Source organism: Dunckerocampus dactyliophorus, chromosome 9, assembly GCF_027744805.1.
Source record: "Dunckerocampus dactyliophorus isolate RoL2022-P2 chromosome 9, RoL_Ddac_1.1, whole genome shotgun sequence".
In the NCBI taxonomy this organism is placed as follows: domain Eukaryota; kingdom Metazoa; phylum Chordata; class Actinopteri; order Syngnathiformes; family Syngnathidae; genus Dunckerocampus; species Dunckerocampus dactyliophorus.
The window spans coordinates 14,934,302-14,959,571 of NC_072827.1; the positions used below are offsets into that span (position 1 = coordinate 14,934,302).

Consider the following 25,270-nt stretch of genomic DNA (forward strand, 5'->3'; position numbering starts at 1 on the left):
CAAAACAAAAAAAAAAACTGTACCAAATGTGTTATTTGAGATCTAATGTCAATAGAACTTTTGACATAACACGTTTTCTTTTCTGAAAGTCTAGCTCAGAACGTTTGTCGAACTTGTGTGTAAGGTCAATAGAACTTGATTTATACATTAAATTGTTAGGGCTGTGTTTTGGCTGTTTGACACTGGATAATAAAACATTCAAACATATAATAACATTTTATAATATCTAGCCCAGTCACTCATGCCAACACATAACTATCATTCAACACATGGATTCGAATGTACTTACTACATTATTACAGCTGGGATCCTTGTGTAATCTTTGGGGCATTCAAGGACACAATGCACTCATTCTCGCAAGGCAATAAATTTACATTAATTCAAGATCGTACTCCAGTCTTGATGAACAGCAGATGTGTGGCAAAATGGACATCAGCCTTAGGTGGAGCTCAATCCAGACTATTATTCAAATCCAGCACTGTAGGATGCAAATCTCATCCCAGATTCTTAATTTGAAAATCTGCAGAAAACATGGCTCAGCCCTTGGAGGGAAACAAAAATGTGCAGGGTGATTAACCTGTTTTGTGTTGTGTTTTGTGTTGAAGTCCTGTCTAAACAGCTGGACGTGGTTAATAATTAAGCTGTAAGAAATGAACAAGTAAGTCTTCATAACAAGCTTGTCAGTTAAGTGATATTATGCATTTTCTTGCTGGACAGGTTGTTGCAGGTTGTGACCGAGGGCGCTTTCTATAATTGTAGCATCCGGACAGAGGCACACAGAGTTCATCCATCCATCCAACATCCGACTACTCTCACTACAGAGGAGCAGCGGTTTCACTCCGAGTTTTCTCCCAGATGGCAGTGCTCCTTACCTTACCTGTAAGGGAGAGCCTAGCCAACCCTAAAGAGAAAACTCATTTCGGCAGCCTGTTCCTGTGACCTTGTCCTTTCGGTCACTATCCAAAGCTCATGACCGTAGATTAGGGTAGGAACGCAGATTGACCAGTAAATTGAGAGCTTTGCCTTTCGACTCAGCTCCCTCTTCACCACAACGGACCGATGCAGAGTCCGCATCACTGCAGACGGCGCACCAATCTGCCTGTTGATCTCACATTCCATCATGCCCCAGAGGTACTTAAACTCCTCCACTTGGGGCAGGATCTCACCCTTGACCCGGAGATGGCACGCCACCCTTTTCCGGGCGAGAACCATGGACTTGGAGGTGCTAATTCTCATCCCAGCCACTTCACAGTCCGCCACGAACCGAGCCAGTGAGAGTTGAAGATCACGATGAAGTCAGCGGGACCACATCACCTGTAAACTGAGACCCAATCCTGCAGCCACCAAGCCGGATTCCCTTAACGCCCCGGCTGCACCTAGAAATTCTGTCCATAAAAATAATGAACAGAGTCTGACGCTCTTTTTTTAAACTTTAATCCAACCTTAACACTTCAACAGCAGTGCTTATTTCCAACACCGCATATCTCCAACTTGCACACACGTTTCTCCATTCTCTCCACAATCACAAGAACACTTCCTCATTCTCCACGAATCATACTCAAGCAAAGTCCATTCACATAACAGAAGAACTCAACAACACCCAACACAATCAGGTCGCTACATAACATTTTAGGGCAAACTTATTTCCAGCCCTTTTCCTGCTTTGTGACCAATGAGCTGACAGCACCTTCACACATGAGTATGACAGTACCGAATCTGGTTCATTTAATTGGTGAAAGCCAACAACAAAAAAACATGGTTGACAGGGATGACGGCGTATGCCTATATTAAATCGGTACATTATTTTAAGTCTGAAATTGACATGGATTGATCAGAAGTTGCTATATTTATTGTTTATTATTCAGCAAAACGTGTACTATATATGTGAGCTGTAAGACTTCCATCCATCCATCCATTTTCTATACCGCTTCATCCTCATTAGGGTCGCGGGGTTGCTGGAGCCTATCCCAGCTGACTTCGGGCGACAGGCGGGGTACACCCTGGACTGGTCTGTAAGACTTTATTATTTAATTATTTTTTCATGATCTGTGTGACGTTGGTGATTCATGCAAACATCCAGTGATGGCAAACAGAGAAATAATCTGTCAGCTTTTTTCACTATAGTTTTCTCAAAAGCACTGTGATGAGCAAAGTTTTCCAACTGACTTGATATCACCAGCCAAATTACAAGCAAGCAGAAAGGGGAAAAAAAACAACAAAAAAACACCGGCAGTGACAGACACGAGCCGTTTACAGCTCTGTCTTGTCAAATGCACCGCGTACGCAATTAAATAGCCTAAGAACTATCTTTAAATTCATCATACAAACCGAAATACAGCAAAATATCTGGAGTCGAGCCAAGCAAGCAGAGAGTCACTGCCTGTATTGTGTCTCTGTGTGAAAGAGTGACAGGCATGGCTCCTCTCTCTGTAGCGAGTCTGTCTAGGGAGGGGCGGTCGCTGTGTGTGACTGGCCAATCACAGAGCGTGAAGAGTGAATGCATAAGTAGTTACCCGATGAGGGTTTCTCTTCATCACGGATTACGGATAATGACGAGCTGTACTCGTTTCATGCTCGTACTCAGCAAAAATGCATTATCCGTAATGGATACTCGTCTAAAACAAGTATCCGACTCATTCCTAGGCTTACCTTAGGTCATGTTGTTATTTTTTATATACGGTATATTTTTAATTTTGTAAAAAGGCTAAAAACATGTTACCTTGTGGGACCAGTGAATGGCGAAAAAATGCGAGTAATTGATTAAATTGCCAAAAATGTCACTTTTTGACACATTTTTGACATTGGCTGTCCAAACTCCAGGCGTGTCTTTCAGATATCAACAACTGCATTGTAACTTCTAACTACTAAACAGACATGAAACCGAAATTATAATCCTCACAGGCAAGGTTTCTGACGACATGGCTGGTCTCGAGGGTGTTCAAGTGTTTTTTTCGCCTCTGTTGCCAAGAGCTTGCTCATGTGGGGTTCAGTTGGTTTTCTTTAATGTATGAGGAGCGTGGTTCTGGACCAGCACAGTGAATGATGAGACGATGGCGCTGAGTGAGTGCTTTGAGGCGACGGTATGACACCACTGAGCTCATCTGCAATGCAGAAAATCAAAATCCATCATCCGGCTGTTAGGAGCAACAAACAGCGTATCCTCCCCAAATGGGTTACACACTTTGACCTTTGAATGAATTTTAATCATCTGAGCAGAGTCCGCTTGGAGAAGTTGCCTTAATGGGAACGTTCTAGTCCATTTGGTATGTCCTCATCTCTGACTGCCCCTGAGGATGCACACAAGCTGTGCATATTGCAGCACCGATGTGATGCCAGTGCAGTTTATTGTGTAACAAGCTAGCCTATAGCTGGTCTGGAGAATGAAGTCATCTGTCAGACCCATCTATCCTCACCCGGCCTAACTGTGAAAAGTGCATAATGTTTTTGGATGTAACTATGCTTTCCACAGGACCATCAAGAAAATTGACTGATGTTGAATTACCTTTGGACTCTGTGAAGTATAAAGAAGGCAGATTGATAACACCTGGTAATACAAACTATATTTGTATGAAACACCTTCATATTAACTGTCCGATAATATCGGGCTTGCTGGTAAAATCATCATATCATAGGAGCGGCATGGCTCAGGTGGTAGAGTGGTCATCTCCCAAACTGAGGGTCCGTGACCATGTCGAAGTATCCTTGGGTAAGATACTGACCCCTCCCAGTTGCACCTGATGCTATGCCATCAGTAGGTAAATGTGGTAACAGTGTCAAAGTACTTTGAGTACCTTGAAGGTAGAAAAGTGCTATGCAGTACAGTGAAAAGTGAAAGTCCATTTTCTGTACTGTAAAGTTTTGTTTCTGTACTAGTCCTGTTAGGTCTTAGTACGGCATTTACTTTGCTTCACTCCATCACAGATAGTCCAAAATATATTGATTATTAAATCATAATGTTTCATGGTTGAATATGGCTTATTATTAGTCAAAAATATGCATATTTAAACAAATTGTACATATTTTTTTCCGAAATTAATCATTTTCAAGCATAAAAATGGCTAAATGAACTGAAATACAACTATAAGGCATTCATAAGACGCATTCAAATATGTTGTGATGATATTTATAATTTACACTGGTCACTAGGTGTCATTAATGTTTCTGTAATGTTCGGTGAGACACACAAGCACCAGACATGATCACTGGAACAACAGGCTTTTATTTCAGGTTTGACGCATTTCACAATTGGCACAATAATCCCCAACATGGGCTACTGTTGCGGCCGTAACCCACGCCAAACAAAAACTCAATTTTGAGCACCCGACATCATTTCCTTTCCACACCCCTACTCAGCTCCCTTAGCACCAGAACACATTTACAGCAACACATACGAGCACGAGTCTTTTTCATGTCTTATATGGCTTATTTTGTGTTATTATACTACTAAATTGGTTAATGTGAGTGTAAAGGAGACTATAGGGATGTTGTTTCATGTCGAGAGGGCTCTAATAATGTTAAAAACTGTATTTAGTAGGCTGTAAACAGGTTTTACATGCCCTAACTACGAAAATGATTAATAAATAAGGAATCCTACTTGCAGAAATTAACTTATCACTACTGGGTCTGGAACCAATTAATTGTGATAAACTAGGGATTGCTGTATAACAATCCCGCTGTAAAACTTGGAGCAAAATGAACACAAGTTATCATAGGATAATAAGTCATTACTGGAATACAAAACAGACAAGCAGTATGAATTAGCCCGCTTCTCTGACAGCTAGCAGGGACGACCCAGCGCAGGGGAGACTTGTCCTATCGCTAGCCAATTCAGAGTGAGGTGGAGATGGCCCCACAACAGACGTCGGCGCGCTAGTCCGTTACTCCAATTCATCCGTTCTATTGATCATCATTCTTCCATCGCTAGTGACCATCAGCAATTGAAAAAAGAGCGTTCTGGAGAATTCCAGTAGTCACTTTAATTGCAAAATGCTAATTCAAAATCAGAGAAGAATGTCAATGTCCAGCTAGCAGGAGGATTTGCAGGGGCAGGAGCGAGCCGTGTGTGAAAAATTCACATTTTCATGGGCTTATCAATTACTTGCTGAATTTTGCCATTTGCTGGCACCTCAGTCATATCTATTTCAAATCCGTTGTGGTGGTGTATAGAGGCAAAATCATAAATACTCAAGTACCTCTGGACCTAACTGCAAATATATGTGACTTTACGTTGATCTCATTTTATTAAAACACATAAGTTGAATACCCCCGAAAAAGCATAAACACGGGGATCACGTCGGCTTATTGACACAGAGGCCTCGCGGTTCAAGTGTCTCTGGGGGGTTGCATATGGAACATGGCTTTGGGTAGCATGGGAACAGGCAGGAAAGGTCTGGGAAAGGAAGCAGGCTGTCCACTGCTGTTGCGCAATCCACTTAGATTAGAGTGCAACGATACAGAATACGAAAAAAGCCGGGCTCACCGCGGAGGCTGTGACTGGCTGTCCATCTGTTACTGTAACTTAGCTGCTGGATGAAGCACCAGTTCACTTCACTTTTCATCGATAAGGGAAATTACAAGCGATAACCAACAACGTACATGGTATGTATGTTATTCCTTTTACTTGAAATGACTAATGTGGAGTCAAATTTGATGTTGTATGTTTTGCTTAACACTTTTTTAACAAAAGACGCAAATGCATCTAAGTATGCTTTTACTCCTTCCAAGCAATATTCAGTCATGTCGGTGTGTGCTACCGTTCTGTACTTCACAGTATCCTCAGAGCTAGTGTGGCCTCGCCTCACAGTCACTGGGGAAGGTCCATCCGCTCACAGTTTTAACGACAGATGTGTGCACACTTTTAAAAAAAATAACACGTTTCCTGTCGCGGTAACATATGTTTTCACTGTCTGCTTTTGACAAAATATATTCATTAATCCAGACAACTGTTCGGGAAGCAGATGGCCGTGATTTCAGTGTCGCACAGATTGTTTTTTGCTTTTCTAAATCTGTCTCTGGATATACACTTTTGAAAGCGGTGAAGTTTGGTAAATATAGTAGTCACGTTCCGAATGTCAAAACATTGGTCTTGACCGCGTTGACATCCATTCATTATTTTCCATCATGTTTGTTTATTTCAACAGATGGTGTTTACTTACATACTGCTGGCATTTGCTTTCTTCTGCACAGGTAAGATCATGTGATATACTGCAGAAGAACAGCACAAATAGGAGTCAATGATGTGGTGGTAATGTGGTCACATGATGATTTCTGCAATTACCATAAGCCAGGGGTGTCCAAAGTTTTTCCACCAAGGGCCGTGGACTGAAAAATCAAAAGGATGCGGGGGCCACGTTTACACGTTTTTAAACCAACCCACGTAGACGTGCAGAGGTATTTTTTATATTTAAAGAAAAAATACCACAGGCTGAGTCAATCTTTGTGTTAGTTTCTGATATTACAACTTTTTTTCCTTGATTTTTTTTCTTTACTGTCGTAAAATTACTGCTCTTTTGTTTACTTTGTTGCTATTCTGTTTTAGTTTTCTTGTTTATTTGTATCTGTAGAATGTGCAGAGGAAAACTGACACTGGCCGTTTTGGAGACTTTGGACACTCCTGACATAAACAGAGCCGGCCCTACCCAACGTGGCATCCTAGGCAATATTTTACAGTACATGCCCCCTCCATCCGAAAATACCATGGTCTTTCGTTTTTAAGATATCATGTCACCCAATTTACATTAGCAATAAATACAAAAAAATTCAGAAATACAAGATAAACACCCTTGCCGCAAAAAAATCCTGTAAATAAACCAATAATAATAACAGCAATACATTATTAACACAACAATCAACATCAATTTAAATAACCGCTAAGTTTGCACACAATAACTCTCTATATGAGCTACATTTACATTACGCAATACCATACAAAAACTAAATAAAACACCTATATTCAAGTAAATGTAAAACTATGTACACAAATGATGGGAGCGGGAACACTTATTTTATCATCTGCAGTAATAATAATTGAGCACTGTTACATTAGAATCATTGCATGCTTTTCAATTTTAAGAGTTCATAATGCTTTACTGATGTTAATATATTTTTATTGAAGGCGAATTCCGATCACCCAGGAGTAAAATCGTCCGATATCCATCACATGGATTAATTATAACATTTTCAATGTATTGATGATGAGTGCTATTGACCATGGGTGCCGTGTAAAGGGGAAAAGTCAGGACAATTCCAAGGTCCTCTGACTGCCAGGGATTTTTTTTTTCATGGGGCCCAGAATTCCTGGCTGCACCCTTACTGCTGCCTATATGAAAAAAGGAACCATAAAATCGCCTTAATTTAGACAAAATCACAAATGACTTACTTTTTGAGAACTTATATCACTCATGAAACTTTCACAGGATGAGACGACTTCTTTCAGGAGACTTTGAATGTGAGAGTACTTTGTCTGGTGGAGCTCTAGCAGGACTTCCAGCCAGCACGGAGGTGGGCTCCAAGTGAGAGAGCAGTCAGTGAACCCGGGGTCTTCCACCGCTGAGAAAAGCTAGTCCTATTAAGCTAGTCCTATTAATTCAATTATTTTTCAGATTCTTTGCTTTAGCCCTCTGACTGTGACGCACATACGAGCGAGTGTCTGCGTTAGCTGCCATTTGACTGATGGAAAACTGGAAAACTCACCATACTCCGACACGTGTTCTTCAAATGCCGTATTATCCCGCAAGATAGTTTTCAAGTCATGTGTTGAAAAGTAAGTTCGACATGGCACGCCATTTTTGTGGCACGCCTGCGCAGTGTGAAGTAAAGTGGGAGGAGTATGCCGCTCAAGACGTTAGTTAGGGCAAGACGCAGGGATTGCTACAGGATGCAATCGTACTAGCTTTGGTGATTGGCATCGAAAGGCCTTTATCAGCATATGCCGATCACGTGATCGGTGGTCGATCGTTTAGAGCATCCCTATCTGACTATATTGCCCAATGGGCCAGTCAGCTCTGCTTCTACCCATCAATAACCTGTGACAAATTCATGTTAAAGAAGCTGAAATAAGTAATTTTTTTAAGTGTATGGATAAAATAAAAGTTTACCTGTTTCAGAAGTGGCAAAACATTCAAGAAGAAGTCAGTTTTAATTCGGGATATTCCGATCGTTCGACCACCGATCGATATCAGCCCATTTCCATGGAAAAGCCAATAATTGCCTTTCACCGGCAATCACAAAAACCTGTGGATAGTACTATTGCAGCCTGCAGCCTTTCGCGATGCCTGTGGGCAGTGTAGCATCTTCCTCCACCGTCTTGGAGAAACGTCCCTGTCCACTTTCCTTCACACTGTGTAGGTGCGCTCAAGCCAAAACAAACATTTCTGCCGTGTGGAACTTACCTGCCATTTGTGAGAGTGATATGAAATGAAAAACATGCCATAAAAAATATCTCACGGGGGTTGCATGTTAAAAAACTTGAATTTAATTAAGAAGAACAAACACTTGACCCAGTATGGTGAGTTTTCGAGGCTCGCGGTGTGATCATCAGTCAAATGGCAGCTAGCGCAGCCGTGTGGACAACACTCGCCCATATGGGCATGACAGTCAGAAGGCTAAGCCAATAACCCCCAAAAATAATTGAATTCATCGGATGATATGAGCAGCGTTTCTCGGCGGTGGAAGATACCGGGTTCGTCGAGTGCTCTCTTGCCTGGAAATCCTGCTATATGTTTAAAGTGAGTTTATGGTTCCGTTTTTCAGATCATTTAGCCAACAGCAGGGGTGCAGCCGGGAATTCTGGGCCCCTTCGAAACAAGCTGCATCCAGTCGACAGAGGCTCGCCGACAACACCAACAACAAAGATTGGAGATTGGAGCTGTTCTCTTCTGTCTGTGGACAGATTTGTGCTTCAAAGTTTGGGCTCAGGAGCCATATGAGATCCGATGCCTCCGGGAACAACTCTTGCGCCGGACGTCATTGTCGATAACGACATACCACTGAAGAGACAGCAAAAATAATGGTGGCAGAATATAAAGCTGATTTTTTCTTGATTCTTTTTTACAAACACTCCTTAAAACGTTACCGATCGCAAGAAACCTGTGTTATCCATTTGAACAGCCGGCCTCTACCAGTAACAGTTGCCTATTAGCATGCTGCATTCTTGTCCTCTTTGAGAAATCTCAGAAAGCTGAAATGATCAAAATCGCCCCCTAGTGTTTCGGAGGCACGCAGTGTTTGACCCACGCTAAGTTTAGAACAAGTGCATGTAAACTGGGACCTCACAACCGATCGTTTTAGTGCTTGTAAACATAGTGACTCACGTGTGCATTTGTATTCTCCAGGGCTGTCTGTGAAAATTATCCAGCCATGTGACAAGCATATGTTTGAAAGCAATGTTCACATCTGCCGCTCCGTTTTTAACAAGAGCATGGAGACAAGCGGCTATCATGAAAGATGCACATGGCCGGCTGTAAAACGGTAAAGTATTTTCTTTCTAACTTACGCTAATTCTGATTGGGAAATGTTTACCCTGTTGTTTATGTGTTGCACACAGTGATGGTGACAGGGATGGGACACAGACACGGTGTGCCTGTCCTAAGTAAAGAATTTGGGGGTAGGGGGTTTAGGGAATCTTGACAGTTCTTAGGAAGATGACTAGCATCCCTCTAACAACTAAGGTCAAACCTCGGTTTTCGTACGCCCCTGTTTTTGTAGGAATCGTTTCTCACCAAAATTTTGCCTCGGATTCCATACATTATTACACGTAACAAACTAGTCTATTTGCCTTGTACTGTATCTTTACAGAAAATCAAGTGCCGTCGGGATGTAAGGCCCGCTTCACCCTAGGGCAGGGGTCTCAAACTCAATTTCACTGGGGGCCAGTGGAGGTAGAGTCTGGGCGAGGCTGGGCCGCATCAAGTATTGGGAGTAGGGCTGGGAATCTCAGGGTACCTCACGATACGATACAATTCACAATACATGGCTCACAATAACGCTAAAGGGCCACCCCTCCCCCGGTCTATGTGATGTTAACACCACTGTTAGTTCAGTGTTGGTGTTTACTTGCCCCTGTAAGTATGGAAGTAACACTGAGCTTGCCCGGATGTTGCGGGCTGCAGTTACACTACTCTTTGATGTCCAGTCGCGGGCCGCAAGATACGATTTGGTGGGCCGCAAATGGCCCACGGGCCGCAAGTTTGAGACCCCTGCCCTAGGGAGAAAAGAGGGAGAAACAGCAAAAGTGTGGCTATATTTGGGAAAGGTTGATAGCTTCTGGCAACATTCGCTGCTAATTGATCACGTCATCAAATGAGCCATGGTTTTATGACAAAAGCGCTAGGTACAAAGAGTCGAGAAAAACAGCAGTTGCTTCTGGAGATTTTACCCTTTGCCGCAATGTAGAGCCACTTTTTAGTTCCTGATGTAATACATATTTTGCAGATTACATAATTCGGGGCTAAGATCACAAAAGGCTCAAAATTGTGTGTTAGGGTGGAGTGTCCATCATCAAAAGGAACCCATCTTGTTGATCAGGCTCCTCTTATGGATGTTTACCTCACTAAATATCATGTTGTGTCTCCACCCAAAGGGCATGGCAAATAAAAACTGTGTGTTTAAAAAAGCCTGACATGACCAAAGTCCGATGTTTTGGCAGTCACGCTTCTGTCTGTTATTTTGTATGTGTTTGCAAATTTACTTTAAAAACGTAATTCTAATTAGTGCCTTCTTTTAAAAATGTTGCAGTTCATAAGTATGGATTTGTGCCTCTGCAGAAAACATGGACGTTGTGTTTTTCATACCTGCCATTCAACTTTGTCCTCTTTTTCTGTAGCATCTACAATACACTGAAGCTTTGTGTGGATCACTGGGCAAATACTTCTTTGTGTCGGAGTCGGGGGTCTCTGGTGGATGACTTCTTCCAGGAGGTCCATCAGAAGTACTTTGCGTCCTGTGGACAGGTCCATGACCCTCCACTCACTACTCTGATCATGCTAATAGCGCCAGGTGTCATTGCCACGCTTTTCCTGCCCCTTCTGTGTATGAAACTGACTACAAGGGAATAGAGATGTCTATTGCTGACAAACGGACAACGGAGTAGGTTTTAGTTGCTGTTGAGTCATGAGTCACAAGTTCACTCGTTATGAAGTGTAAATACAAAAGCAGTCGAAGTGTATTCTGTATTCAGATGCGTTTGTTGTAAATTGTGTAACTGGTTCAGCTCAGATCAACTCTATTTGCCTCGGATTGGGGAAGTCGGTTTTCCACTTCAAATAGTACCACAGGAAATGCCAAACCTTGCCGCATCAATTGTAACGAGACGTGTGATGAAAGAAGAAGAATGGAGAACAAGGCTCTAAAATTATGTTATTTTTCATAATATTACGACATTACTCTCATAAAATTACAAATTTTTCTGGTTAGATTGCAACTTTTTTCTCTTAATATTTTGACTTTATTCTTGTAAAATTACTCCTGATTTTTTCTGTCTTTTTTTTTTTTGTTTTATTGTGAAATTGTATTTGTACAATGTGCCGTGGGCATCATAGTTATTAAACACATTTTAAATTCAGTTTTACACATTAAGAAACAAATTCCAGGCATACACTACACCTACACCTGCTCACAAAACATCTTGACTTCCCCCTCAGGTAGCGACATCAAACCCCTGTCTATTTAAGTTAACAAAAAATAATGAATTATCTCAAATTTATAGCAGAGCAGAGAAATACACAAATATACAAGGCCATGAACTGAATATATACCAGGGGTCCTTGTATTTTCTTTTAACCTTTGTAAGTGTTAACAAAACCACGACTGGCTCTAACAACTGTAGTTTTGGCCAAATGAATCAAATGTCATTTTGAGAATCGCAGCACTTAAACTCCTGTTTTTTGTATTATATATTCAGATTTGTCTAAAATATTTTGAGATCCCAATAGATACTGTATAAACTGTATGACCCGTAGCATTTCAGTATTCCACTGTGGGGCTTTTTTGTGTTCTCTTTTTTTGCATTGCCCGATGTCAATACCATATATCAAGAAGCCACACGTGACAGTTTGACATTTGTTACAGAGCAACACGCAAGCTATTTATTCCTGTAGCCCAGGTTTTTATTTTTAAATCAATGTCAAATGTTGCCTCATTGCTGGGTGTGTCATTCTGTACATCGGCATAATAACTATGCTTTTAAATTTGGCTCAACTTTTTTTAGTCACTGTAATGAAAAACCTAACGTGATAAAACACCCAAACTCTTGAGATCATCCAGAACGCGATGCTTCAAAATGTTTGCTCTACAGAAAACACTGAGTTTAAGTTGTTGTTGAAGATTGCCGTTTGTTTTGTTTTTTTTCTGTGATGTCAGAAATCACAGCAAAGGAATAACGCAGACTACGTACTGTATGTGCTGTATGATGTATGACCTGACATTGCGAGTTGAATAAACATGTGCAATGATTAACCTTGCTCAACTGACTGAGGTTTGTCTAGCCTAACAAAGAGAAGGAGTCCATTTGTATTTTTAAAACACAAGTATTTATTTCTGACAAAAATGATTTACATTTGTTTGAAAACCTTGTTACAGAAACCATAATTAATTCGGTTCCATATAATGAGAATATAATGTCATCTTTCTGAATACACAAAAATCTCAGTTGCAGTAAATAAGAAGTTGGGGAAGGGAGTGGTCTGAATATTTTTACTACACCAAAGACAAACTGCACAACCAAACACAAATGGAATGCCCTCGTTGGCCTCTTGTTTTTGTTGTTTGACAAACTGAACTTGCTGGAGAGATGAAACAATGAAACGCGTGGTTAATTTAGCCGAATAAAACCAACCAACCGTGAAGTTGTACGAAATAAGTTGTTCCCACGATGATTAATTCCGGCACTATGCGACTGATTGGTTAAATTGCATAAAAAAACTCTATCACCAAATAAATTATAGCATAATTCTTTATTTACAAGGATTATCACCAAGAAAGTGTTAAGGATATAACAAGAACACTAACAACACAAGAATAAAAATATAGTTCAACTTTATATTGCCCTAACTTTACTATTATCCGTTATTATCTTGGTTTGTAAACTCTACTGAGACATTTTTCATAAAACATTTATTCCTATCTATTTACATGACTCTATAAAGTATATGTCACAACTCAAAAGACATCTTCATTCCAAACAATGATGCTATGAAAGGCTTTTTAAACAAAACTGTCAAGTCTCAGATTTTGCTGGGTTGTGAGCACTGCAGTCATGGAGGTGCACGGGGACAAAATGTGGTGAACAAAGATCTACAGAGACATTGTTGAGGGGAAGAAAAGAAACTACAGTCAAACCTCGGTTTTCAAACGCCCCAGTTTTTGTACGACACCAACATTTCGCCTCGGTTCTCATACACTGTCTCGGTTATCGTACAATATTGCGTGTAATAAACTGTTTATTATACCGTTTGGTATGTTCACTCTTGTGGTCCTAATAAAGATATGGACGGACTACTCGCAACATTGCTTGTTTATTCAGCCATCTGGGATCACACACCCAACACCAAACCTCGCAATACTTGACACAATACCACGGTATCCTGTAAGGCACATTTATTTCTGATTTACTGAAATGGGACTATTTCAGAAACTAGTCCGTTTGCCCCATCAACCTGGCAAAGAAGAAAATCTAAGAAGATAATGTTGCGAAAGGGGTAACTGTGTTAACGAAACAAAGGTCACAAATGATTGATGAGGTTGAGAAGTTGTTGTCGGTGTGGATACCCTCCTCTCTCCCCCTTCCCTAGTCTCCCAAAGAGTCCCCAATAAAGGTACAAGTGTTGTTAAAGGGACTGTATGTAACTTGCTGCAAATTACATTTTTTGAAACCAAAGAAAGGCCTTAAGGCCACTACCGCATAGCATGAGTTGCCAATAGTGGTTTAAAAGGACAGACTGTACAAAACAATGCCTATTTTTACATACATGCAACTACATTTTCGTTCAGCCCAAATTAAATAATTGCCGTTCAAAGCTATCACTCACCGCTGTCTCATACACGTGCACATGTCTGTAGTGCGTTCACATACACAAAAGCAGTCTCAGAGCAGCGACCCACAATTTACTGTGTAGTAATAAATAGTCATTGTGTGGTTACAATACGCTGTACGTTCTTTTTTTTTCCCCTTGTCCTGTCCAGCCAATGGGGCAAATAGTATTGTTGACCGAGATGACCTAGATGACCTTACATGCTAAACAGGTTTGCTCTGCCAGGGAAAGGTGTACTCTTCTCCTGTTACATAGTTTGTATTTGACTTGAATTGATGTTTCATTGTGATGTGAATTTTTGAGCGGCCGGGCCAGAGCACGAGGGAATAGAGAAGAAGAGAAAAGGTGGGGTGTGGGGACAAAAGGGGGGACAATACAGAGCGAGACAACAACAACAACAACAACAGCATAACAACAATTGCGGCAACAACAACAGGATTACATCAGAAAATGTCTGTGACAGCCATAAAGTCCACAATAGAAAAAACAAAATAATATTGACAGCAACTGTGATAATACTGTATTCAGACAGTTAACCTTATTAGTGCTAATTGTAATAATGAAAATATTAACCATAATTAACCAAATAAGACAATAACTGTTGAGCACAGACATACAGGGGACCAACAACCCAGATCACGAGCTGCAGACGCAGACCGCTAGGGAGCGTGAAAACACCAGGCCTGCACTCTACCTCCACCACAAGGGCAAGATGACCCCAGCAAGGTAGACAAAGGAGCAGGTGAGGGGAAACGCCAGCAAATGAGCAAGCAGGCAGAGGAATGGATGAGCAGCAAGGACAATCCACCGCACCGCGCCAGCTGACACCCGCCAGGCAGCACACCCCCCGGCGGGCCCCACCAGCCACCCGGAGCCAGAACACCACCCCCACCCTCAAACCCACAGTGAACTGGAACGACACCCCCGACAGGCCCGCAGCCAGATAGGGGAAAGGCAAACATAAGGAAAACAGCCCAGCGAAGCTCAAAGACAGGTGGCAACAAACACCCAAGCACCCAGCACAGCACCGCACCCCCAACAGACCCGGACCCAAAACACCCATGACCCCTACTACCTCACCTGCCCAGCTTCCCCAAACCCGAAGTGTCTACTTTGTGGTTAAAATGGAGGGGCAACTGAGTCTGAGGCATGCCAGTGGCAAAGGAGCCGCCGTAAGGCAGCACCACGCCCGACCGTGGACCGCCCCCCAAAGTCCTATATGTATGTGTACTGGTGCAGCGAGGCAGGAACGACGGGGACCCCACATGCCCACCCCCCGACCCCACCTGAACCGAGCAGGAAAAAACTGAGGACAAGCCCACACTCATCCAAGACCCCCTACCCACCAGGACTTGAGGCGCCCCCCACCAAGCGGAACCCAAAAGGATCAGGCGAGGCCCCCGAAGTCGGCTCGCAATAATGCTAGACGGGCTGTACATTCAACAACAGCTAACATTAACAGCGAAACATAGCCAAATTGCTATTAGCAAACATAACTATGGCGTGTGCTACGTCAGTGTAAAAAGCAGGAAGAGGCGACATATAATGCTTGCAGTACGTTCAAATGTTGGCGTCCTCTATGTAGCTGAAAGAATCCGCCGCATACAGTCCCTTTAAATGTTAATTTATCCATTAAATTCCTCATTTATAACTATTTTGCATTGTTTTCCCCATGTAAAACTATGACTATTCCCTGTAAAATGTATTTTTGTGAATATGTTGGGTGCCTAGAACGGATTAAGTGGGTTTACATTTGTTCCTATGGAAAAATTGCTCCGGTTAAGTTTCAATCTTCGTCTGATGTTTTGGAACAAAACCGAGGTACCACTGTGTTTTCCTTTTCATCTTGTATGTTTCAACTTTTAAAACCAGACAGAACAGACCAGATTATCAGCAACACACATCATAAATAATACCTACAATTTAGTGCTGGTCCGATTGTAACATGGCCAATACAATATTCTGTTCTGGCTATAGTCAAGCAGGCATGCCAGTTCTTGTCATCACAAGAGCATGTGGACGTATTGAACAGACTTGTTTTCTCAGACAACAAGAACCACAGACCCATGTGCGTCTTTTGCTGCTGTTGGTCAACCGGTAGAGAAAACAAAAAGCTCCACTGGATACAGATGGCAGGCGCCTAGTGACAGCTAATTTATGATTTGTTTCCAAAAAAGAACACCTGTATACTCGCTAATGTTAGGTGTGTTTTTCCCAGCTTTATGTACCTCATACCAGTCCAAATAGTTTCACCAGGTGAGCTGTTTGCAGTTGCAGAAATCTACAGTAAACTTGGCCACTCCACATATTGCACTCAAATGCATTTAATGTGTTGCACATGACTGCCTGTTAATGGTTGATCAAAGGGCGCTTTTTCATGATTAAAAAAATGATTTGGGAAAGAAATGGGGGTTAGCGTTCATAAAAAATGTCTTAGTTGGTTAGCGAGCTCATTAAAACTTTCTGTATGCAGTTGATTACAACGCACCACAGGCGATATTTTCAGTTTATTGTTTGGTATTACAGGCCGCAACTGTAATGCTTGGTTCCTTTTATTGTAGGCATATGAGAGTAATGTTGTTAGCTTTTTGAGGACTCCTGGTTCAAAGAAAGTAAAATTAATCATCTTCACTTAACCTTCTTTTACGCATAGTTAAATACATAAAAATGGACTGTAAGCCATAGATTTTTACACCCCTTGACTGCTTTATTTACATAAAAGTCTCTGCAAACTAAAGGCAGGGGAGCATTATTTACAGTTCAAAGGTCAGTTTACCCTGAGAGAATTCTTGTATGGCTCAAAATGTAGGGCATGGTGGTGTAAACGGAGATACTAATTCTTGTGGTGAGCAAACACTTGTATATGCTGATAAAAATAAAACTGGTACTATTTACTATTCACCTTTAAGCACTTCTTCAATTGATTGTTTTTCTGCAGCTATAAAACTACCTGATTATTCCAAGAAAATAGATGATCTTTCCTGACACGGATCTATGCACAGAAACACCTTTGGCCACAGAACAAATCTTTCTGAGACAGTGGAACCTGTTATGACAATAACCCATCTGTGTCGACCAACTCATCAAGTCTTGGTCCACCGTGTTCTTATTACTAAAAAGTGCCCGCTTAAGTCAGTGCCGAAATACATGGTCGACCGCTTTTGTGGACATATTTGAGACCTAAAGGGGTCATCGCTATGAAAAATCTGTCAATTTATGTTGACATCCATCTATTCTGTTTATTTCGGGTCGGGTTGCGGGGTCCTAAGCAGAGAAACCCAGACTACCCTCTGCTCCGCTATTTCGTCCAGCTCCTCCGGAGGGATGCTGAGGGTTTCCCAGGTCAGTCTCTCCAATGGGTTGTGGGTCTACTGCCGGTCAGACGTACCCTGAACTACCCGGGAAAGAAGCAACTTACAAAACGCAGCCATTTATTTATTATTTTTTAGATCGCTAGCCACCGGAGGAACGATTTGCGCATGTACGAAAGCTTTATTCTCATTTTTAATCAATAAAGTAGCAGCTCTCTGAGGTAAGAGTATGAATTATCATATTAAAACAGAAGAATCCAAATCAACATATGCACGAATTGAGGAAAATGATGTCAACAAACTGTGGTCTGTCGAAATTCACATGGAAATGTGCAAGCACTGGCTAGTTTCCGTTATGTCGACAACAGCTTACAGTATGTCAGCGTCAGTCAGCCAGTCCGAGGGGCATCGACATAAACAGGTTCCACTGAATGCATTTCTCCGTCAAAGAGCAGTGGGTCACGTCACGTGGCCAAGTTTAAGCACGACCACTATCTGATCTGTGCTTTCTCAGCGATCAAAACACCGTCATTGTGCTTAAACATTGGACAAAAAACAAACAAGCAAAAAACAAAATAGAAAAATGCTTCACTTTGCTTCACGTGCTGGTTGCAATATCTTGCTTGCTTTGGACACACAGACATTCAAGTATAGCCATTGTTAAGAATGTCTGTCAAAGTATAACAACATTAAATTCATGCAAAACAGTGTAACTTGTATGTGATAAAAGTTAGGTTCTTGAAAGTGGCATGGCTAAAGGTAATTAGAATTCTATAGCAGGCCTGCAAAGCCAGGGGTAAAAGCAAATGACTAAACACAGATGCTACATTATAATTCAGTCATACTATACAATACATCATTCACATATCCTGCCAACACTGCTCCCCGGCGTGTTCAGTACACGTGTGTTTGCTTAGTTTCTCAGCTCTTTCAGTTAAAGTGTTTAGTTATATTATTCATGACATATGTGATAAGTGTACTGGAAATCTTGTTGAGAAGATGAAAGAATGAATGTCAAGAGTGACATTTTTTGGGGGGAGGTTCAAGTGCGTCAAACTACGCAATGTCCTTTTATGTCTCAGCCAACACATTTTTAGCAGATAAACTCTTTTAAAGTTTAAACATTACTAATCATCAGACGTCGCATGAAGTTTAAATGATAAAAACTACATTGACAAAACAAGGTCAGCATGGCTTTTTCTGTTGTGTGTTTACACCAAAGGAAAGTTTTGCTTCAGTGAGAGATGACTTCTTTGCCAGGGAGCATTGGTTGGTAGAGACATCTTGCAAGTCAAAGTGCTGTAAGTCTGTACAAAGCTGCTTAACCTCTTGTTTGCACACAATTACAATCACAAGGAAATGGCAGTAGCATAAACAAAGAGGCAGCTAATCTAGTCATAATTGGTTTGCTTTTCGGCACCATTTTTTGGATTTAAAGACAATTCCCATTACCTGTTAATTAAGTTAAGTGATCAAAATTACCTTTTTGTTCACTTTCGGAACTGACAGTGATGGGAAATTGATTTCTCGTAATTTTCCCCACAATCATCCACCAATTTTCATAGTGTAGTCTTAGGGTGTACTCAAAATACGTCATTCGAACCATGCTCGGGCCCACTTTACGTCTAAAGTATGTTTGGTTAGTGAGTGTTTTGATCCGTGCTTAAGTTCAGTACACTTTCCCTCAACTATACAGTGAATATAAAATGACTGCAATGCAATCACTCCTGGCCACTGCCTAACTTCTTGCATTTGAAGACATCCCTCGTCGTAGTCGCTATAACCATGCTATACAACTACATAACGTGATGAATGTCAGCTAAAAGTTCAGCAAAACCAAATTTAGGAAAACCATTCAAAACATAAATGCTTAAATAGGCAAATGTAAAAAAACAAGCAAACCCTCTGTACGCCGTTAGTAACTCCGTAAAGTCATACAATTTCCATGACAATCTTTGCCTAGCTTGAAAGCTAACTGGTAGGCACCCTGAATTGTGCTCGTATGTTCCTCCTACTGCTAAAACTCACTAGACAAGAATCATCATACCTTTGCGTTTTTTGTTCAAAATAATTTCATATAAATGAACCTTCAGTAATTCTGCTCGTCTTTTGTTTGGGGTTACACTGAAATGATTTCCACCAGAAACAATTGTTTTCTCTACGTACATAAACATGCTTTGTGCGAAATTGTCCTGCAACGACGACAACTTCTTCCACACAATGCAGTAAAAATAAACAAACGACTCTAAATAATCTACACACATAGAACATTCACGCACATAATAACGTTATAAATGATAGCCGCCAATTTGCACAATACTAGCAAAAAAAGCCTCAGAATAAGCCATAGAGTCAGGAATGTTGCAGTAAAACAAAGTGATCGGATAAACGGGTACTAGCCTGTGTAGCCGTGCAGAAGTACATTGGTGAACCTCGCTCCCTGACACCTTAAAAGTCGCGCTGGACATTGAGTCGACAGTCCAGGCATTTAGCTCAACGGCAGCTCAGTGGGGCACAGGAGAGTCATGGTTCAAATAACCTAGTGCTAGTATGCCCAAAGTGGTGAGCATTACCATTGCACATATGCCCAAAGACTGCAGTGTATTTAAAGGGATCCAGTATTTAGACATGTAGAATATGAATATACATGTACAGTATATACATATGAATTATGCTAGGCTTGCATTGTTCTTTCATGTACTTCAGGTAAGGGCATTAGAAACATTTTTTGGGTAGGTTTGAGAAGTTTTGTTGTTATTCTAAATAGCGGAAAATAAAAAATATATTACTGATATAATATAAATTATTAATATACAGTAAATCTATTTTACAAACGCATTTGCTAATTATTTTGCCCTATGACCCAGAGACTAAATGTCACTCCCAAGCATTTTGACTGTTCTTCTGGTCTCATTGAACTTTATACAAGCATGTGAATCTCGTTGTACTCATCCTGTCCGTCTTCATTGAAGTTCGGAGAATCTTCATCACAATCCAGCTGTGAAGAAAAACAGTCATCCAAGGTTTATTTAGAGGTAGAAAATGACACCATTTTGGGGTTTCACATGTACTAAAATGTGGTTTGGGATAAGATTATTGAAATAATGTGTGACTTGTAGTTCCCGCAATGTGGGATTACAACCCACAGAACGCAGTCCAAAAGCAAACTACCATCCTTGCTTTGACAATGCAATGGTATTTGAAAGCTTAAAAATCCGTTGAAAATGGGCCTGGCCTAGTGCTGACTGGTCTAACCTTTGACTTCAGCCACACATATCTTCGATTGGATATGCTTTGAAATCTTGCTTTGAGATAAAACAAAAACTCGTTTCTACCAAAAAAAAAAAAAAAAAGATAGATTGTATTGGCAGCTCGAGCGTTTAACCAAGAAAACATGTCACACCCATTAAGTGCTTCAAAAATGTTCGACTAAAACATAAAAAGTTGACATTTGACAGAATTTCAAGCTCAATATTTGCATTTGTTTTTGAGATGTGAGTATTGGACAGAAATGTAAACAGGCTAACATCCACCCAGTGTTAAAGCTGCAAACGTTCCAGCGGGGATCAGATGATTGCGGTGCTGATTCCCACATTACTGGAAAGCCCCTGCCACTTGACTCAACCTACCGCCTGGAGCTCACGTTCTTCAAAAATTCTGGAGAGGATGACGCGCCGCAGTGGCACCGTCATGATGAGGACAAAGGGGAATGCCAGGGAGGCCGCAGTGGACTTGACTACCCAGAGTGCCACAATGCATGCCAGCTGTATGATGGTGAACATGTTCATACGCCATGTTTTGACCTGCAAACACAAACGCAGCATACAAATATGCATACATTGAGCAGGTGACCATGAACCTCAGGTTTATAAATTCATAGCAATCTCTTTCGTTTCTGGCTCTATCTATATACAACTATATACAGCCCAACATGTTAGGGAAACTACTTTTTACTGACACTGATGAAATAAACTATTGCAAGTATTTCAAACTTAAGTAAATAATAAGTAATAATCAGACCAAATGTGAGGAGAAGACTTGATACTGATGTGTTTACTGATGTGCATGTTTTTCCCCCATTTAAAACTGTAAACCTCTACAGCAGTGATTCTCAACTGGTGGGTTTCAGTGGGTCTCGGATCTTAATCGTGTGCTTTTATTCTGAAGGGGATGTTTTTATGCATTGGGGTGTCATCTATTAATACTCCTATAGGTGGTGCAACGCTCTGTACTGTAGCCTACTGATGTTGAATGTGTCAGCCCTGGTCTTGTTGAGCCTTAGAAAGTGTTTTATGCTTAATATTAGGGTTGCAATGGTTCAATACAGTTGTCTTGGTTTGATACCGCTTCGAATTGAAGGATACTTTAACCCAAGTCACAAATGTCACATGACATCAGTCAGCAGACATCAAAGTCCCCTCTTGATTCCTATGACGACAGATGGCAGCACAGTGTAGCGCCCTACACAGTCACAGAGTTTGACGCTCTTTTATAACTTTATTCGGACCTGAACACATCAACAGTGCAGTTCCACCACCATATACAGTATGTATCTCCAACTCCAAACAAACACGTCATTGCAACGGCATTTCCTCATTGTCACTAGACAGACCGCGAGATCCATTCAACAACATATTTATTATGCGTGTATGTGTGGTCTAAATAAACAGAAACGCAAAGAAAAATAATAAGTGGATATCCTGAGTACTCACTTTGTAACTCTTAATGCGGAAGTACAGTTTGCTGCATTTAAGGATGCTCGGAAATCCCAGAAAAGTCACTCAAAACATGTGAATTCAGCTTAAATGATGAGGTGTCTTTGAACGCAACTCCTCATTGCTCATAATAACACAGTTAAAGTCTGATTCAAATATTCTGCCATGAAGGAAACCAGTGTTAGGTAAGTAGATTTCCAGACGTGTGCCATTTCTTAACAGTGCTTCAAAGTAAAGGCTCTGAAAGGGAACTCAACTGGGGTCTTTATTGAGAAGCTATTATCAGTTTGCTGTGCAAGTAGACACCTAACATTAGTGGGAGCAAAATAGAAAACCTTTACAGACACTTTTTGTCAAAATAATTTCGACCTTGAAAATGTATTGTTCCTGAAATGTTCATTAAGCTTGTTTTGTGTTGGCACACTGTTATTTTACACTAGCTCAAATTCAAACTGAACTGTCTTTTCATTAAATACAAGAAAGTTGAATTTAAAATTTCCCAAAATTTGGGTCTCTGAAGCCAAACCAGTTGAGAACTTCTAGGGTATTTGTATAACAAAAAACAGCACTTACAATCTGTTGCCTTTCTCTGGTAGTTAACCTAAGACATCACCTTTGCCAATTCCTGTTATTACATTGTAGCCCAAAAACTTCATGCATGGCACTGTTTATACGGCAAAACTACTATGCTGACATGTAGTCCCTGCTGGGACTGATTTGGACCATAAATTCATGTCATTCAACTATGATTAGAGAGAAAATGCAATTTGTATAGTATCTTTATGCATACAGTGTTCCCTCGTTTATCGTGGTGGGATAGGTTCCCAAAATAGCCCGCAATAAGTGAAACCCGCAAAGTTTTTGTTTACAATTATTATCTACGTTTTAAGGCTGTAAAACCCCTCACAGTACACTTTATACACTTTTCTCAGACAGATATTAACACTTTCTCACATTTCTCTTTTGTTCAAAGTTCAAATTTCGGTAGAATTTTAATGATCAGTCTACTAGGTTGGACACAGAAATGACTCACGCGTATTGACTCTGACCGTGCCTCGTCCTGGCGTCGTTATGCTGTAGCGTTTTTGTATGCTTATTCAAACATATTGCTCCTGCCGTTATCCTCCTCCTCGACCTACTCCTTGAACCGATGATTCATTTAGCCGGTTAGCTTCTTCTTCTTCTTCTATTGTTTATTGGCAGGTAGCAAGCAGCTCACACAATTAGCCAGTTTGCTAGCGACTATTGACCACAACAGGAAACGGCACGAAGGAGATTGATTGACAATTGTCTACAGCCAATCAGGACGCAGAACACAATGGGCGGGGTCTCCCTTAGCCAATAAGGACTGATGAGGCTCTATATTTAGCCGGCTATTGTCTACTGTGGGGTCCTAATACGCTTGTACAGGCACGCAAACACATACTGAGACTAGGTGGAGTTGCACACGTTTTCAACTCTCTCCTGGTAGCAGTAGCAAATACAATAACAGACACAGATAGATCGCTCTAATACACCACAAGGATGCAGAACGCAATGCGCGTTCATACGCTGTTGAAAAAAATGCACACAAAAAAAAAATCCACGAAACAGAAAATCTGCGAAAGGTGAACCGCGATGTAATGAGGGAACGCTGTAATACATTTTCATTTGTGCTCTGTAAATTAGTGAACAGTCGATAAACGTCAGGCGCAAGATCATTTGTATTCTTTTCTGTTCAGTGGGAAGCCCCGGCTTGTACATATGACTCTATCATTACTCAGGCTTCTGGGCATCTGCATCAGTGTTGGAATCCATAACATCCCAAACACTAAAGACTGTCATTTCTGCACCAAGTGAAGTAGCGTGACCTCTAAGGTTGGACCTAGTTTGGCATTTGGATCCATTCATACACTTCTGCATTTTGTTTGTCCGCCCAACCACTAATGACAGAGGACAGGCATGAGAGCATAGCATGAGAGCATATAGATATTCTTGCTGTGTTTGAGAATATGTGGTTGAGTGTGTGTGTTACCTTGGTGACGTAAATATGGTCGGGGTGGTGCTTTGCTGGCGTGACCATTAGTGTGATGCGTTCATATAACTGGATCCCTGTCAGAGATGTGACCCCCATGTACAGGAAGATGCCAAAGAGCACAGCCAGCGGTATGAGACGTAGAACATCTGTCATCACTATGGACATACCTGATTGGTAGACATTAAATTCACTTCGGTTTTTTGTATACACTAAGTGGCTCCTACACACAACAAGCATTCTCAAGTCCCCTTTACATGGAGAAGGTAGTCATTAACTGCATTGAGTATTTTCATTTAGATTAGCTGTTCTGGAATAGTGTTTGAAAAATGTTATTATATTAACATTGACACTCTCCAAAAATAATGTTTTCACTATTCTCATGAAACAGAAAAAACAGTCTCATTGATTTGTGATTTGCTGTTGACATAGTCATAGGCCATTAATAGTACAAGAGAAGAATCCTGTGATATGTTCAACTGAGGGTCCAGATTTTCCCATGACTCTCATAAATTTCCCATTAATAATAATTAGGTAAAAAAAAATCTAATTCAAATACAGTAATAACTTATTACTATGGGTGCATCTTGTGTCACGTGATATTACGAGATTAAAATGTGACAAGATTTCTTTTTCAGAAAAAAAATAAGTATAAAATAATAAGTTAATTACTCACTCACACAATACATGAAAATGAACCCGATAATTTTGCTGGCCTCAATATATTGTCATGTGCGTGCGTAATCATTTACTGTATATGTACAGTCGTCCCTCGTTTATCGTGGTCAATTGGTTCTAGAACCAAAGTGAATTTCTGCAAAGTAGAATTCAACATTAATAAATGGAATATTTCCGTAGTTAGAGCATAGAAAACCTGTTTATAACTTTCTAAATACGTTTTACATTGTACCATTATTAGAGCCGTGTAGACATGAAATAACAGCCTTATAGTCACCTTTAGACTCCTATTATTCTTTGTTTACACCACATTGCTAATGCGCAGTCTACGGGATCACTGCAGTGACACAAGTGACGGCTACGGCTTTAAGCATAGCATGCTAGCCAGCTGACAAGTGAGCCCCCAATTTATTTATTCTAAACTTAAGAAAGAGTTTCAAACAGAGTGGGGAAGAAGGACAAAGTAAGAAGTCAAAAACGTACCACTTCCACCCTAACCCTATGGTGTCATGTCGGATATTCCAT

The 25,270-nt window shown here is 40.9% G+C and overlaps 2 protein-coding genes across 5 annotated transcripts in view; one reads left to right on the forward strand and one right to left on the reverse strand.

Moving 5' to 3' along the window:
• The first annotated feature begins 5,436 nt into the window (after positions 1 to 5,436).
• LOC129188136 (receptor activity-modifying protein 1-like) lies at positions 5,437 to 12,438 on the forward strand. The gene is made up of 4 exons (XM_054788241.1): positions 5,437 to 5,598; positions 6,141 to 6,186; positions 9,333 to 9,468; positions 10,823 to 12,438. The coding sequence occupies exons 1-4, from the start codon at positions 5,596 to 5,598 to the stop codon at positions 11,052 to 11,054; spliced, it is 417 nt and encodes a 138-aa protein (XP_054644216.1). The 5' UTR covers positions 5,437 to 5,595; the 3' UTR covers positions 11,055 to 12,438.
• The window catches only part of slc4a3 (solute carrier family 4 member 3), a 55,788-nt gene continuing 42,704 nt past the window's right edge, over positions 12,187 to 25,270 (reverse strand). The window contains exons 21-23 of one of the 4 annotated variants that reach the window (XM_054788236.1): positions 24,068 to 24,237; positions 20,968 to 21,141; positions 12,188 to 20,336 (exon numbers count right to left, since the gene is read on the reverse strand). In XM_054788236.1, coding sequence (XP_054644211.1) covers positions 20,259 to 20,336; positions 20,968 to 21,141; positions 24,068 to 24,237 — 422 coding nt within the window. In that variant the 3' untranslated portion in view covers positions 12,188 to 20,258. Of the gene's footprint in view, positions 20,337 to 20,967; positions 21,142 to 24,067; positions 24,238 to 25,270 lie in introns of all 4 variants that reach the window. The other 3 variants (XM_054788239.1, XM_054788240.1, XM_054788237.1) reach the window with 3 other exon arrangements.

Bases quoted from the DNA above. Each gene is read 5' to 3' on its own strand.
- LOC129188136 (XM_054788241.1), top strand. The intron at 6,187-9,332 runs GTAAGATCATGT...TGTATTCTCCAG, and splicing joins ATTTGCTTTCTTCTGCACAG to GGCTGTCTGTGAAAATTATC. The intron at 9,469-10,822 runs GTAAAGTATTTT...CTTTTTCTGTAG, and splicing joins ACATGGCCGGCTGTAAAACG to CATCTACAATACACTGAAGC.